Below are 16,763 nucleotides of genomic sequence, written 5' to 3'. Positions count from 1 at the left end.
GAAACTGAGGTTGTAATAAGTGGGTTAAACAGGTCATTGACATGTAAAACAAATATGACTCATTTAACGGCTTTCGTTTTGTGTTCCATCATATCAAGAATTGGCAACCCTAAAATTATCATTAAACCGATAAATGTACATCGTAACTATCGTACCCAATGTACCGTGAACAAAAAAAATCGTTATGAACAATACTTTCGAGTTACAGGAACAAGGTAACATATAACTGCCATTGCACGAAGTACAAGTCACTCTAATCTCTGGAAAAAAATATTTATCCCCAAAAAGCCAAGATGTGGTACAACATATAATGTTCATATAACCATTATAGACCCCTAGATCGGGACCCTCGGCCTAACCCTAGACCTAAACCTAGACCTAGACCTAAACCTAATGGAACCGACGAGTCCGCTTTAGGTTTACTTTGTGTCCCATGGCTGCAACCAGACGAATGGACATGACCCTGACCACCTTGACCATGGCCATGAATATGACCATGAACATTACCATGACCATTTGTTTGATGAGAATGACCGGCACCGTTTAGCGTGTTCAGGTTTAGACTCATGTTATTCTTATTGTTAAGATTATTATCGTTGGAGATTGGCATCATGTTTATACCCTCGGATTGAGGTGTTGATTCTATGATTTCAATATCCTCGTTATAACCGTTTATCAGGAAATCTGAACAGTTTTTCTTGCAACCGTGATCATACGGGTTTCTGAATCGGCCTCCTGGACCTCTTAGGTAATTGTATCGCATCATGTTAGCCATTTCATTTGTCGTTATGTTACGGCCAACCTGTATTAAAGACATTATTTGGAATCCGTCAATTAATTGGATATGTATTATCTTAAAAAATTGTAATAACACACTAATGGGTTGGTTTGGGTTCAAACTAAGCAAGAAACCGGAAATTTGGTTTTCGGGTTTTTGAAAACTGTTGAGTTTCAGTATTTTCAGTTTTCAATTGGGTTTCAGTTTCGGTTATCGTTTTTTACTATTTAGTCTTGAGATTTTGGGGCCAATGAATTTGGGCCTAAAACTTTGGACTAGATCTTTGGTTAATTTACAACTAATTGATTATTATACCTTTGAGCTAAATAAATATTTAGGTGACACTATTCATTAACTTCTTAAAAATAACATAAAAATCAAAATTCAATAAAAAATCCATAAATGCGGTTTGATTTTTCGGTTTTTATTACATACAAAATGGAAGCCGAACAGAAAGCTTAGTTTTCACAAAAACGAAAAATAAACCGCCGATTTTTGTTTTGGTTTGGTTTTTATAACATGCAAAACTGAAACCAAACCGAAGTTCAGTTTCTAAGAAAACATATTAGCAAGCTGTCGGTTTTTATGGATTCGGTTTTTTGGTTACATATCAGTTCTTTTGGTTTCTATTACGCGTAAAACCGAACTGACAAGTCAGTTTTTAAGAAAACATAAAACCAAATTGTCAGTTTTTGTTTGGGTTCAGTTTTCGCCACTTTTCGGTTACAGATCGGTTTTTTTCGGTTTCATGCACAACCCTAAGAGTGTTGGTAATGCATAAAATCTTTTAAATCATTTTATTTTAAAACAGGCTGTTATTGGAATCTTGAAATATAATATAAAATCTAATCATAACTAACACACTTGTTAGTAAGAAAATATTTTTGAAAATTATATTTTTCTTTGGGTCAACTGAACTCAACATGTACAAAAAGTTTATATATAATGTAATACAAGAAAGGTAAAGAGGAAAATAAATACCTGAGAAATTTGCATAGCAGTTAAAGCTGCCACGCCAATAAAGAGAGAGCAATCTGCAATTAAAAATAATAAGACACCAACATGTTGATTACCAACATGTTGCAACCATGCTCCAAATGAAGACGGAGCCAATGGATCAGTCACAATTCCTGCAAACAAAAGTTAAGTTATTTTAGCTTACAAGATCAGAGAGACCGTATTTAACACAATAAAATTTACAATTATTATACAATTAAATATTTGAACAGAACTGTTAAGAGAAACATACTTGTAAGATCAGAGAGACCGTATTTAACACAATAAATATTTATAATTATTATACAATAACTATTTGAACAGAACTGTTAAGAGAAACATACTTGTAAGAGCAACTCCGCCGGTTAAAGCCATAGCAAAAACTTCTAGAACAAGAAAGCCCACAAAATCCCATTTGTTTTTCTGCATAAAAGATTTATACAAGAGATTAACTACAAATGGTCAATCACAAAAGGGGGAAAAAATGGCACCCAATGTAAATGTAAAATAAAGCCAAACAGAATACAAACAAATAATATTTTTAAGTTTGCCAAACATAAATAATAAATTAAGACGAACCTTCCCGACACAATTTGATACCCAAGGGCAGTGATGGTCAAATTGCTCTACACAACGCTCACAGGTAGAACAATGCTTTGCGCGAAGCGGTCGTACAATCTACACATCAAGATAAGATAGTAAGAGAATACCAGAAAAAAGGAATGCAAACGAGCCAAGCTGCTCGTGAGCTACCCAAGATAGGTTCACTAAAAGTTCGAATCGATCCGAGCTTAAACGAGCTCGGGCTTAAAAATAAGCTTGTTTAATAAATGAGCCCGAGACAAAGCTCCACTTATCGAGCACGAGCTGGCTTGCGAGCCTGCGCGAGCCTACTGCTTATATAACTTTTATTTAATTTATTAAATATATATTATATAATATTTATTATTATTATAAAAATAATATACAAATTATAATTAAAAAAAAAAGAATAAAAATGTATACAAATTAATTATTAAATAATAAAAGAACCTGAGCCAAGCTCAGCCTGAAAAACTACGCACGAGCCAAACTGGAGCCTAACCAAGCTCGGGCTCGGCTTGGTTACACCATACTAGAAAGTATATGGATCAATATCAACCCATTGACTTAATTATATAAATTATCATTGATGGGTAAAAGTGAATAAAGAAAAATAGGTCAAACATGTCAACAGAAGGAAAGTCATACGATATGTACTTTAAAACACATAAGCTCTTATTTTTATTAAATATTATCATTGAATAATAATATAATATAATATAAGTTTTGTAACTAAAATTAACAAACTAATTTAATAAAAAAATAATTTGAAAGTTTTATCAGATCAACCTAACTTGAAGTCTTGAACTCTTTGACCCGTGCCAATAATATCACCCGTTTTGACCCTAACACGTATTGACCTGCTACATAACCTGCGACCTATAGAATTTCCCACCCCTTAACAAAGTCACATTTGAGTCAGCGAGACACAGTTTCGAAAGAAAAAAAAAAAGAGACACGTCTGACATTACCTTACAAGTTGCACAGAGTTGACTCCAATTGCCAGCTAACAAAGCAGGTTCAGGTATGTCAATCTTCAGTAAAGGCTCCTGCTCGTTGCAAATAAAGATTATGAATTTATATAAGTAATTAATTTAGTGTTTATTGTGATGATAAACGAATCTAACAGATTAAAATAAGTGTGTAGTTGGGTGATAAAAGGTAATACACAGCTTACATTATCTGCTGCATCTTTTGAATCATTTCTGTTGGCTTTAATGAAACCGGGATCTTTGCTACAAATTACACAAATATTATTATTATTATAAAAACTCAATACAGGATTTAATAATATTTATTTCTTGCTAAAATAAAGGTATAAAACAATAGTTATTGAGTATAGGTGGTAATTACTCGATATGAGATTAGATAACAAAACAGGTCAAACAGTTAAAAAGTTGACCATAGTTATATTTATAATGCATATAAGCTCGTACATCAGTTTTTCAAAAAACTATAATATTACTTTGCAATGTCGCTTTTTGTAACCATCTTTGACACAAACTATTACAGAAAAAATAAATATATATTTGGACAAGAACCGTTACAGGCCAACACGAATAGGGTGTAAATGAGCCAAACCACTCATGAGCTCAAAATCCAATCGAGCCGAGCCTATACAAGCTTGAGCTCCAATTAATAAACTCACTTAATAAACGAGCCAGAGCCCGAGCTTCACTTATTGAGCTAGCTCGCGAGACTATTATTTATATAACTTTTATTTAGAAGATTAAGTATAGTTTATTATTATAACATATAAAATTATAATAAGAATTACTAAACATCATATATTATCTTTTATATGTAAACTGTTAATAAAAATACATAATTATAAATATATTATCTTTTATATATAAATAAATTAATAAATAATCATAAATCATTTCGGTTTCAGTTTTGCCATTTGGGCTTAAATATTTTGGGTAGAAGAAAAAAAGTTGACCCAATATAATGAACTTGCGCATAAAAGTTTTTGTTAATTATTAAATTAACTGATTGCAATGCATTTGAGCTAAAAATTTTTTGATTAGATTATAAATTTTTCATAAACGACGTAAAAATCAAAATTAAAAAATAAAAAGCCAGAAATTCGGTTCGATTCGATTTTTTCAGTTTTAATTATATGCAAAATCAAAACCGAACCGAAAGTTCAGTATTTTTGGAAATATAAACCAAACTGTCGGTTTTTGTTTGAGTTTGGTTTTTTTGGTTCGGTTATTTCGGTTATTTAAGAATCAGTTTTTTTGGTTGTATGCGCACCCCTAGCAAGCAGAGCTCAAGCTTTAGAAAGAGAGCTTAAAACGAGCTGAGCTCGGGCTCTCGTAAGTTAAACGTGCCGAGACATACCTGCTACACCGCCAGAAAAGTATCAATCCCGAACTTGCAAATAATACACCCATCCATGCAAAAAAGGCAGAACCAGCAGTTAACTTAGGCAAACTTGGAGCTGCAGCCAAAGAAAAACAAATATTATTACTAGCAGCATTGACTGCTGTCACTGACTGCATAAAAATAATAGATTATGTTATTCAAAAGATTAAAAAAATACCCATAATGACGGAATTGATATAGGTCAAAAGTAGTGCAAATATTACACACAATAAGGCTGGTGCTAGCCCTAATTTTGAAAGTCGCCCAAATGCCCCTTCAGTACGTTTCTCAAGTAACTTCCTAGCATTACCCTGCAGTATCAAATAAGATCATCAATAAACATAAAAAAGATAGGAAAACAGATACAAAAATTAATGATTGAAAAGAATATTACATAAAAAAACTTATGTTAATGTACCAAAAAATGCCACTAGTAAGCTAGAATCTAGATTCAAACAATGGACAGCATAATTAACATCAAGGACTACACAAAGGAACACTGAAACTATTTTAAAACAATAATACGATATTTGGAGATCTTATAAAACACAGAATCAAACACAGTTAGCTTGTAAACGAACCCAAGGCTTAGTTAACCGTTCGACAGGAAGTTTGTTTATTTAGTAAACAACCGAACATGAACAAATTATTTGTTCATTTATTTAAACAAACAAACATGAGCACATGTGCCGTTCGTTCATTTAAGTTTGTGATCGTTCATTTATGTTTGTTAATTTAAATGCGTTTTTGTTCGTTCATTTACGTACGTTAATTTACATCCGTTTGTTTAGGTTCATTAGTTTATATCATTTAAAATTTTAGGCTATTACAATTTAGTCTACTTCATAAAATTAAAATATCAACCATTACAGTTTAGTCCAATTTTATTAATTTTTAGTCCCAATAGAGTGATGTTCATGTCTACTTTAATTGGTGTTCACTTTAAACCGTTCATTAATACTCTTAACGAGCAAACACACACGAACATGAACACGTTCTTTTGTTAACAAACACAAACAAAAAAACCTGTTTGTCTATTGTTCGTGTTCAATCATTTTTTCGGTTAAAATAAAACGAACAAACATGAGTATGCCCCATTCGTGTTCGATTGGTTCATTTACAAGCATAAACACAACAAAATACTAGTGTGTTTTCTTTTCATACAAAGTGATAAATATATAATATATCTTCTCTAATCCAATAACTAAATACTAAACGGTAGCTGGTATGTTTTTATTATACTAAAGTCAACTCTAAATTAAATATTAGACTGTAGCTGGTATGTTTTTATTATACTAAAGTCAATTCTAAATGTTGAAAAGTCAAGGAATACCTACAAGGAAAAATGCAACTTGTCGATGATTCTTATCGGAAGCAAGCTGAGCTGGCGTAAGGCCAGTATTATCAGTCACCATTAAATCCTCTTTCTTGCCAGCTTGTACTAATACTGTGCATGCTTCTAAGTTTCCCCTGATAGCAGACCAATGTAGAGGTGTACAACCTAAAATTGCATTATTTAACAGAATAAAAGTTGTTTTTCTTAGAAAATGTAATAAATTAATTTCAAAAGATAATTAAAAATGTTGATATAAAGTACCCTCTTTATCTTGGCGCCCTCTATGTGCATCCAAAAAGAGAAGAAGACGGATACTATCTGCAAAACCTTTATATGCAGCCCTACAAGTCCAAGTACAGATCCCTCAATTACGGTTGTTTAAGAAAGATCGCGACTTGCTCAAAATAAGCCTGGAAATGCTCGCTCAAAATCGAATCAATTCTAAACGAGCTGAGCCCGAGCAAAGGTAAGCTAGGCTTGTCGGCCCACTCATTAGGCTCATATAGCAGGCTTGATGGCTCGCACAAAAAAAGCTTGCTCAAAATCGGCTCAGCTTGTAAACAAGCCAAAAAGAGAAAACTCTGTTTGTATACGAGCTGAGCCCAAGTCAAGGTAAACTAGGCTCGTTGGCCCACTCATTAGACTTGTTTAGCTGGCTCGTTGGCTCGCTCTGTGGCTCGTTTAAATTAAAGCCTAAATTGTAATACATACAAATTATAACACAAATTTTAAGCCATATATAAATTATAAAATTTGTAGTTATCTAATTTTTCATTATGTGCATGTTGAAACTACTTTTTTTTCCTTTATATATATACACAATAAGTGTAAAAGTATAAATATTTTTTTTTAAATTAACGGGCTGACTGGAGCTTTTTACGAGCCGATCTCAAGCTCAAGTGCTCAACATTTAAGCTATTGTGATAAACAAGCCCAGCCAAAGCCCAACCTCGCTTGGCTCAGCTCGTTTACAGCCATACCCTCAGTACATTTACTTTTTAATTTTTAAACAACAAAGAATCTCATAGACAGATATTACAAAAAATAGGCTTTTTTTGTCCCATAAAGATTCACATTTTATAAAGATTCACCTTTACCATTTCATTGCAGATGTTTATAATCCCATATCAAAGTTGGGATTTAAAATATAAATAAAAGGAATTCAACTATTCAAGTACCAATGTAAAGGACTTCTTCCTTCATTATCAGGGACATCGGGATCTGCATGCCATTTTGTGACAATGTGATAAAGATAAGCCGTTTGACCATACTGTGCTGCAACATGAGTGGTCTGCGATATATTCAAATTAGACAATCAATAATATTATTCATGTTGATCTTCTGTTATGCATATATGCAGCACAAAACAAAGTAATCAAATGAGGACATAAACAGAGTAACATTATTCAGAAGCATTGGTTAACAATGGCTAACATCCAAGTAAACAAAACGAATCAAATAACCCAATGAAGTCATCAAGGTTAAAAAAAAGGTTTAAAGTTTGAAACTTATTAAGGTGTTTAATAAATCTTATTTGTAACTTAAATACCAACCTGATATCCATATATATCAGCTGCATTAACCCGAGCACCTTCTTCAAGCAAAAGATCTGCAACCTGAATAGATCCCCTAACTGCACTCCAATGCAGTGCCGTTTGGCCAGTAAGATCCACTGCATTCACGTCGGCCCCACGCTGCAACATTTATCAAAATTCAGGTTACCACTAAATAACCTTATCATGTTTAAGAAAATCATCGACTCATATCAACAAAGATCCCATAACACTTTTAACATAAACATAACCCTCTTAATAAACTTTTATAAACCATAACTGTCAAATGCTCACACTTCACAACTTTTATCAGTTATGCTGTCATTCTCAAAAACTTCATATAATGTACATAGTGTCTATTTACCTTTGTCCCTAATTTTCACAAAAAAATATATATATACGCCCTGAGGTTCAAAATCAAACGACCATCCAGCTAGCTACTCATATTAAACTCGCAACTCACATACATTTAGTTAACAACATATAATATAATTAAAATATTTATTTATTTTCTCAGTCTTGTCAAAATTAGTAACTACTGCCCCTTACAAAAACCTCATATGTATCAATAGACAAGAAGCAGGTTCTATGGTAAAACTTAGTCATGAGCTATTGGCATGTGGTGCAAGAAAGAGTCAAGTGACAAATTTGTCACGGGGCACGTACTGGAGCGGCCCACCACCCCCGTCAGCCACTTCTAGACTAGCTTTCTTAAATGCATGCTGCTTTCTTATTTACAAAAATATTTGGAAAAAATAATACGTCATTTACTTAATTTGTTTATTCTGAATTTCTAATGTGTACTAATATAAATATATGCCTTCTACTAACTAAGTGAAAAGTCAATCACTATTCCTGAGGGGAAGGATAAAATACAGTAATTGAGAATGAAAATGAGAACCAGAGAAAAGAAAAGGAACGCCATTATATACCAAGAGAGAAGAATCAAATAAGTTATGTTATCAAAGGTGCATGAAGACAGACACAGTCACAATTAAAAATCAATAGCTAGTTGATAAATCTTTAAACCTGACTTTAGATGGATTTTTTGTCACTATAATACTATAGCTTTCATAAAAAATTGCACCATCTTCCAAAACAAAAATCCTGACCAATGAGGCTCCGAGCATAAAAGATCCAATCCTTTTAACTTATTATTACCAAATCATCCGCATGTGGCGTGGAAACCACACGGATCAACACGCCAATTACACATATCATGATTGCACATTTCTTCTAAAGCATCATCACATGGTGAAAGGAACCATGCCACGTGCCATGGCCTTCCACATATTGGCTCAATATGTCCTCACAACCGTATTAGCTCTATATGTCCTACCAACTGTATTGAATCTAAATGGACTACATGCTGCCATAATGGTTCTATTTGCCCTATCAGCCATATTGGCTGTATTTGTCCTACCAACCGTATTGGTTCTATATGTCAAACAAGCCGTATTGGCTTTATTTTCACTGTCAGCCGTATTAGCACTAAAATCTACCAATTATGATGTTGTTGGTAAATCTTCATCTAAAGATGAAAATCCATATCATTAAAGCTTAAAAACAACCAACTAGCCTCTAAAATCCACACGTCTATCGTATTGGAGAGCAACTAATCAATTCAATTGCACAATCTTAACAACTAACCCTAATACCAAAACATATGTTATATAACTAAATGTTTAGCTTCACTTTTTAATCAAATTGATAAAGCTAACTACAAGTACACATATATGCACAAATTAGAATCAAAACCTCAAGAATATAACTAAATATATAGCTTCACTTCTTAATGCAATCATTTATTTGTTTCCACAAGAAAATATAAAGCTAATTACAACTAGGCTACCTCTTAATCAATTAGAGCTCTTGTATAATCATTTATTTGCATCCACGAGTAAATATAAAGCTAATACATTATTAGCAATCGGACACCTGTTTAAGACACGATTAAACATGTTAAATCTTGTGTTAAGTGTGTCGTCTCTAACATGTTTAACACGATACGACCTATTTTTCCAATAAGTCAACAGTTTAACACGATATGACCTATTTTTCCAATAAGTCAACAAGTTATTTTCAAACTCAATCCCAAACATGCTCTACGTAATTTTTTTATTTCCCTAACCAAATAAAACTAGTAAGCCAGACTCTTTCATTTCTCCTTAATAAATAAAACATACAACAGCAGTGTCATAAACATGAGATATAAAGTAGTTAAACGAATCATAAAGCGTGTGGTCCCTAACCTTGAGAATATACTTTGCGGCCACGAAACGGTTATTAAGCGCGACTCACGTAATTTTTATTTTTTTAAATTATATAAATTAGTAGGCCAGACTGCATCATTTCTGTATTGTTTCACTGTATTATAAACACGAGATTGAACCTAGTTAAGCGAGTCCTATTAATGTTTGTTACTTATGTTAAGCGTGTCGTCTCTAACCTCGAGAATATATTTCACAAGTAAATATAAACTACAGCATACAATAAAGCTATGTGTTATAAGCATGATTATAAAGTAGTTAAGCAAGTCGTAAAGCGTGTGGTCTCTAACCTCGAGAATATATTGCGCCGCGGCGACACGGTTATTAAGCGCGGCCCACTGCAACGCTCGATATCCCAAATCATCCGGTTTGGTAACCGAACAGCCTTCCGACTCCACCAAATTCTTAAGCTTCTCCAAATCACCGTACGCAGCTGCCGTATAGACGTCATTCTTCAAACTCTCCTCCGAGATCTCACCGGTGCCGGTTCCGGTGGCAGGTTGATCGGTGGTTTCCTCGATCTCCGACGACATTACGATTGATTGATTATTTATTTGTTTGAATTGATTGATTGGAGTATTTGATGTTAATTAGGGTTTTTGACGGGATAGAGAGATGACGGGGTCGGAGTTGACTCGGTAATTGATGGATGTTCCAGAAACAAACAGATAATAATAATAATAATAATAATAATAATAATAATAATAATATCATAGTTACAACGGAAACAACCGAATTAAAACAAGGGAAAATCCCCGAATGTCCATTTCATCCTTCAATAAAAGAAAATATCTCATTAACTGAAAAATTCCAAACTTGTCTATTTTGATTTCGTCTAAAACGACTCTATTTGGTAAAAAGAGTAATCAGTTAAAAATGGCCGTCCTACTATGTTTTATTAAAAGAAAAGGGTGTTTTGACTTAATTAGGTTAGGAAAACGCCGACCGACTGTATTGCACCAGCAATCAACGGTATTTGATTTCATCGACTGAATAGTGAGCGGGAATCGAAATCATGTTTTAGCTTGAATCTGAATTGGAAGTCTTCGAAATCTAGATATGAACCATTCATTGCTTTCAAAATATTACATTTTGCTGCACTTGAATGCTTTAATAATGTGTTAACCGTTCGTAATTTGTGATATTGCAGAGAGTGTGTTTGGAGATTGTAACAGGAAGAGTGTGCGTTTCAATTCTGCAAAGGAAATCATGACAATAATTAGAATTGAATATCGAATATAATGGAGTTTGATCATACTAAGAGTAAGCTGCGGTTTTTGTTTTGTTTAAATCTACGGTTTTAGTTTAGTAGTTTCAAAGTTGTGATTTTCGTCCATGTAGTTTCATTTCACTTGCAATTAAACCCGAACCCGCTAACCCCGTTAAGTCTGATCGTTAAACTCATCAGCGTGCCCCACACGTTAGGGGCAGTTTTGTCCTTTTTTTTTCAAATACACCCCAACCCTTCACGTGAGGGGGCTTACGGATTAGAACTGGGAATTAATTAGGGAGAAAAAAAGGACAAAATTGCCCCTCACGTGATGGGCACGCGGATGGGTATAATGACAAGACATAACGGGGTTAGTGTAGTCGGGTTTAATTGCAAGTGAAATGAAACCATAGGGACGAAAATCGCAAATTTGAAACTATTGGACTAAATCATAGATTCAGACAAACCACATGGACGAAAATCGCAGTTTACTCTTCTACTAAAAAACTAGGTTTTATTCTTTTTTCATTTCCATGGTAAGGAAATAAGTGAGGGATTGAAGGATAAATCAATGTGTAAGAGAGAGAGGGGGGTATGTATTTATGAAGATGATGATGTATTATGTAACACTTGGCATCTTCTTATTTGATTAAAAAACCCGCGTTATACTATTAAATATGGTAGGTGTAGCACCCCGGCATTAAGCGGAATACGTCCGGGTGTAACGTACAGATCACTCATAGCTCGTAACACTATTAAAGTGGCAATAGTTATATTTATTTCATTTCGTTACGTAACAAGTACACAATTATTCATAAATAAAAATAACATGAAAACACTTCATCAAAACAATAAATAAGTTCTTTATTCAAATAACCTAAGGTATCCTAATGATATTCATCCTTAGCACGCCATCGATTCAACCTGTAGCACGTTGAAAATAATAGATTTGTCAACAATTAAGTTGTTGAGTTTTCATAAGTTTTTGTGTATACATATATATATATATATATAAAAGGCGCGACTCAAATTTCATAATGCAATAAATATCCAAGCGTAAAGTAAATGTAATCAACTAATGTCGTACTCCCGTTATTTTAGCCAAGGTCATAGAAATAGGGGAAATGAGAACCACCTTACGAACCAACGAAGTCGTAACGTTAGACGGCGTAGGTACGTCCCGTCCGACCCTCCCACTATGTGTATGTGTTTGCGTAACTTCCACCATAAGAATAGTAAACACGTTGCAAGCAAGTTCACGTATAATCATAAACAATATGCAAGAATAATATTAACATGTACACTAATTGTGAATCGGTTTATAAATAAGCACATAACTAACGAGATAAAACTTGTGACATGCTACACCCCAAAAATATTAAAAGCGCTAAAATGGGGTTATGAAGAACTCACTTGGAATAAGGAATACGGTAACGGGGAGATGGTAATAATTAGAGCAACTAGATGGTTCCGCGAGAAGTCCCGGTAATTTGTACTAGTTATCAAAGAATAAACAACATAAATATCTAAAGCGAAAAGAACGAACTAAACGTGAATGCAAAACAAAATTAGGTTTATAATAGATTTGGGGATTGTTAGTTTGCTACGTATATTTAAAACGGGTTTTCATAAAAAAATGTGATTAAAACTTTTATTAGGTTTGTTATTCTTATAAGTCGTAATGGGATATTAGACGAAAACTATAAGTTTAACCATTAAAATATAAATTCCGAATATATATATATATATATATATATATACGAAAACGTTAAATAACTCTATTTTAAAGGTTCATTGGGGTTCGGTTTGGTTAAATGAGTGTGTTACAATATTAGTTTTAACATAATATAGGATTTATTAAAGAAAGTAAATAAAACCAAAAAAATAAGTAAAAACCGGGCCTGGGGGATTCTAAGCCGCACCCAGGCCGGTTCAGGGTTTTAATAAACAAGCACTGGTCATCTGAGCCAGTGTCTAACCTGGTTAGAACACAAGAAGGAAAATATGTATATTGTAGTTCTGATTTCCCCAAATACATTATAAACCTTAAATCCAATTGATCTCAATTGAAGATTATATACCCTCTATTGATTAAAATTGACAGAGGGGTTTTATCAAACACTTAAATCCGAACCCAACCCATATATTGATTACCTAATATGATGAAGGATTGAAGGAGAACAAGAACTAGGGTTTCGGCCAAAAAACGTGATATCAAGCGAGACCCAGATCAGCTTTTTAGATGCAATTGTCTTAGGGGTTTGCTTCGTGATAGTGAGATGATAGTGTGGAGCATTTTAATTCAGTTTTGGACTTGTATTTATAGGCTAACAAGATCAAAATTTTCCACGTTCAAAGTTAACGAAAATGATTCATAATTGATTCGTTTTGGTTGTCAATTATGCGTTATACCATAATAGGAAGGAGCGTGTATGATAAGGATCCAACTAATTAATCAAATCTCGCGATTTATGGGTCTAATAAATAAATAAATAAAAACTGGAGGGGGGGGGGGAGCCTGACGGCGACGGGGAGAAGGAAAAGATGAGGGAAAATAGTTTTTTGTTATTTGCAACATGGTCCCTCATGATTGGTTTGGTGATCAATTGTGGTAAACAATATAGTGTAGGGGTTAAAAGTGCACATAATAGATACTTTAAACGATTATAAATTATATTACAACGAGTCACGCGTAAATAAAATAATAAAGATAAACATAATTAATAAATGGACGTTATTATTAAATATAAAGATCCGATTACAAATGGGTAATAAAACGGACACAAATACGACATCAAACTTGACGAATGTCACAGTAGGATCCAACCTTACTTAGATAGACATTTCTGAAACTTTTTAAATAGATGTACATTTTCTTGACATCAAATGGTAAAATGAATATTTAGGGGATTTTCCCGTAAAACAAACCTAATCTCGTTTAGTTTTAAATCACATTCCAAAATTTATAATTTCTTAACTAATTAATTAAGAAAAACACACACACAAATGAACACTTTATTATCATTTAAAATAAATATATGAACAAAAAACTTGCATAAACAACATATACTAAACAAACATGAATGAACGTTCATAAAACACATATTACTGAACGTTCACAAACACAACTGAGTAAATGAAATTTCTTGTTCATGTTCGTTCATTTATTAAACAAACGAATATAAATGAACGGTTCACTAACTGTTCATTGAATGTGTGGTTATTATCCACCACTTGTGGCCTAGGGGTAAGAAGGTATGGGTTCTCTAGTAGAGACCCAAGTTCGATTCTCACTTGTGTCAAGTTTGGTAGATTATGACAATAGATGATTTGAGCTAGGCCTTGAGAGACTGTAACTTGGAATCTCGAGTCCACCCGGGTTTTCGTCATACCGTGTATTCCACCAAAGAGTCTAACTCTTGTAGCGGAACAACGATTGTCAAGCGGCTGCTGACGATATTGTTTCCCGGAGTAACACACAAACTAAAACTCTTAAGCCAATGTGGGCCCTGTTAAAACAACATAGTCTGGTCGTGGGCCCAGTTATGACAACATAATCTGGCTAGAGTGAGCCAATGGAGCTCTCCAATTGGGGGGGGGGGGGGTGGCGGTGGCCCAAAGACAACAATATCGTTGTAATAAAAATATATAATTTGCTAATTTTCTTTTTAAGTTAAATTCTGTCTGCTTATATTCATCATTTCAGTACAAAATAATTGTTTTCTCTTTATTAGCCATTTAGTTTCGTTTTTTTCCACGTTTTCCCCAATCCATCTTAACGAAATTAATTAAGATTGTTAAGTTATTGTATGAAAATGGGGATAAAACATGACTAAAAAATAGATTAAAAAAATCTTTTGTATTGAAACAGAGAACTTGAGCAAGCGTCAGAGACAAAAATGATACTTAACTCTTAAAAAATTATACAAAATTAAAGGGTGTAAATGAGCTTTTTTGATTTACGTGAGCTCGATCTCGAGTGCCTCTTGTTTTGACTTATTAGAGTTCGACGTCGGCTCATAGATCATTTTTCAAGCTTAAGTTGGGCTCCATTATTGTTTATTAATCAATTTATATATTTTAAGAAAAAGTTTAAGCAAGCCTAATCTCATCTTAAACTAGCAAAAGCACATATCAAGCTTGATTGTAGTACATTGAAGTCCAATAGAGTTAAAACTTCAAAATGCATTAGGCTCATTAAGATTCGATGAGCCTAAATGTTCTTTCCATACTAGTCCCGAGCTTGGAGTCAATAACTAAATGAGCTTTAGTTGAACTTAGCTCAGGCTCGATAAAGGCTGCTTTGTTTCAAGATTTTGTAAATTCGATCTAGAGTGGCTCGTGAGCAGCCCGACTCCTTTGCACCCCTAATAAAATTGGATGTTTACACATAATGATAACATGTTTTCTTTGTCATTAAAAACTCCAAATGAAGATTTACATACATCCATCATAGATATAAATAATCCTAGGATCGATCCATACGACTCATACGTATTAATCATTCGGGTCCTTCAAGTTTGTATTGCTCCATGTTTTACAATAACATATTTTGTAAATATATCAAAGTTTTCGTCGCGGAAGTCTTTTTCGTTAAAAATATTTTTACGTTGAATACACGAGAATTAAACTTCTGCATTGTCTTACAAAATGTTTAATATGATAAAACCTTAATTTGCATATGTCTACATATTGATTTGAAAATGAGCCATTAGACACTTCTAACGGCTATGCCTTCCATCTCTTACCATCTGTCATACTAATTATCTGTAAAAACAGTTTTTTAAATTACGTTAGTGACAATTACTAGTGAACACGCCGACTTTAAATTATTTATGTAAATCCTTAGTTCATAATGTTGGGTTTTATACAAGATTATCAAAGTTCAAGTTAACCATATTTAACATGAAAACGCAACGGAAGCTTAGATTTTAAAACTTGTTATGAACATACCATTATGTTAAAACTAAAACCCAAAGAATAAGGATCAAAATTACAAGAACAAGATGCTCACAAATGTAAATTGTACCTTCTTCTACCTTTAGAAGAACAAGTGATTTGTTGAAGGAGATGGTGGATGAATGACAAGCCTCCAAAGAAGAAGACCTCAAGAGTGTGATACCCCAAGCTATTTGTGACAACACCAAGTAATTGCTAGGATTTATGAACACTATATGAGCTCCCAAAGACTCCCAATTTTCTGCCCAAAAGGGGCCGTGAGTTTTGAGAGGGAGAGAGAGAGTATGAACTTAATTCAACACTTGAAAAATTCAAAATTTAAAGATACAATTGCATGTCTTGGATGTGGAGATAAATCAACTTGTCATCACATGGAGACAAGGCATTTGATTGGGTAAAACCACCACCCCACATGGGTGGCCGGTTTTGTTTTTTTTTTTTTTTTTTTTTTTTTTGTTTTTGTTTTAACAATTAAAACATCTCCATCTCCATCTTATACTTTATAAAAATAATTTTATAAATCATGCATGCTATCTTAATTATTTAACCAATTAAATAATTAATTTATATAAATAAATTATCCAGATAATTTATTTAAATTATCAAGTGTGTTTGTTTAGAAAACCAATTTTCTAAACACGTAGTGTTCGGTATTCGTTTAAATGATCAAATCATTAAAGAATACATTTGGTGTTGTCTAGCTTGTTAT

The 16,763-nt window shown here is 33.3% G+C and overlaps 1 protein-coding gene across 1 annotated transcript; it reads right to left on the bottom strand.

Annotated features, from left to right (window-relative positions):
* Positions 1 to 202: 202 nt before the first annotated feature.
* LOC143538962 (protein S-acyltransferase 24-like) lies at positions 203 to 10,562 on the bottom strand. The gene is made up of 13 exons (XM_077032393.1): positions 10,176 to 10,562; positions 7,616 to 7,756; positions 7,241 to 7,353; positions 6,324 to 6,403; positions 6,064 to 6,227; positions 4,905 to 5,037; positions 4,703 to 4,802; positions 3,534 to 3,591; positions 3,328 to 3,405; positions 2,354 to 2,452; positions 2,119 to 2,197; positions 1,760 to 1,908; positions 203 to 802 (listed from the first exon to the last, which is right to left on the bottom strand). Exons 1-13 carry the CDS (start codon positions 10,416 to 10,418, stop codon positions 326 to 328), a joined length of 1,914 nt encoding a protein of 637 aa, XP_076888508.1. The 5' UTR covers positions 10,419 to 10,562; the 3' UTR covers positions 203 to 325.
* Positions 10,563 to 16,763: the final 6,201 nt, after the last annotated feature.

Source organism: Bidens hawaiensis, unplaced genomic scaffold (genome assembly GCF_021521415.1).
Source record: "Bidens hawaiensis isolate Kalapana, Puna unplaced genomic scaffold, B.hawaiensis_p1.1 tig00011786_1, whole genome shotgun sequence".
Taxonomy (NCBI): Eukaryota; Viridiplantae; Streptophyta; class Magnoliopsida; order Asterales; family Asteraceae; genus Bidens; species Bidens hawaiensis.
Note: the sequence above shows the minus strand (reverse complement) of the source record. Positions and strands in the feature narration are given on the sequence as shown.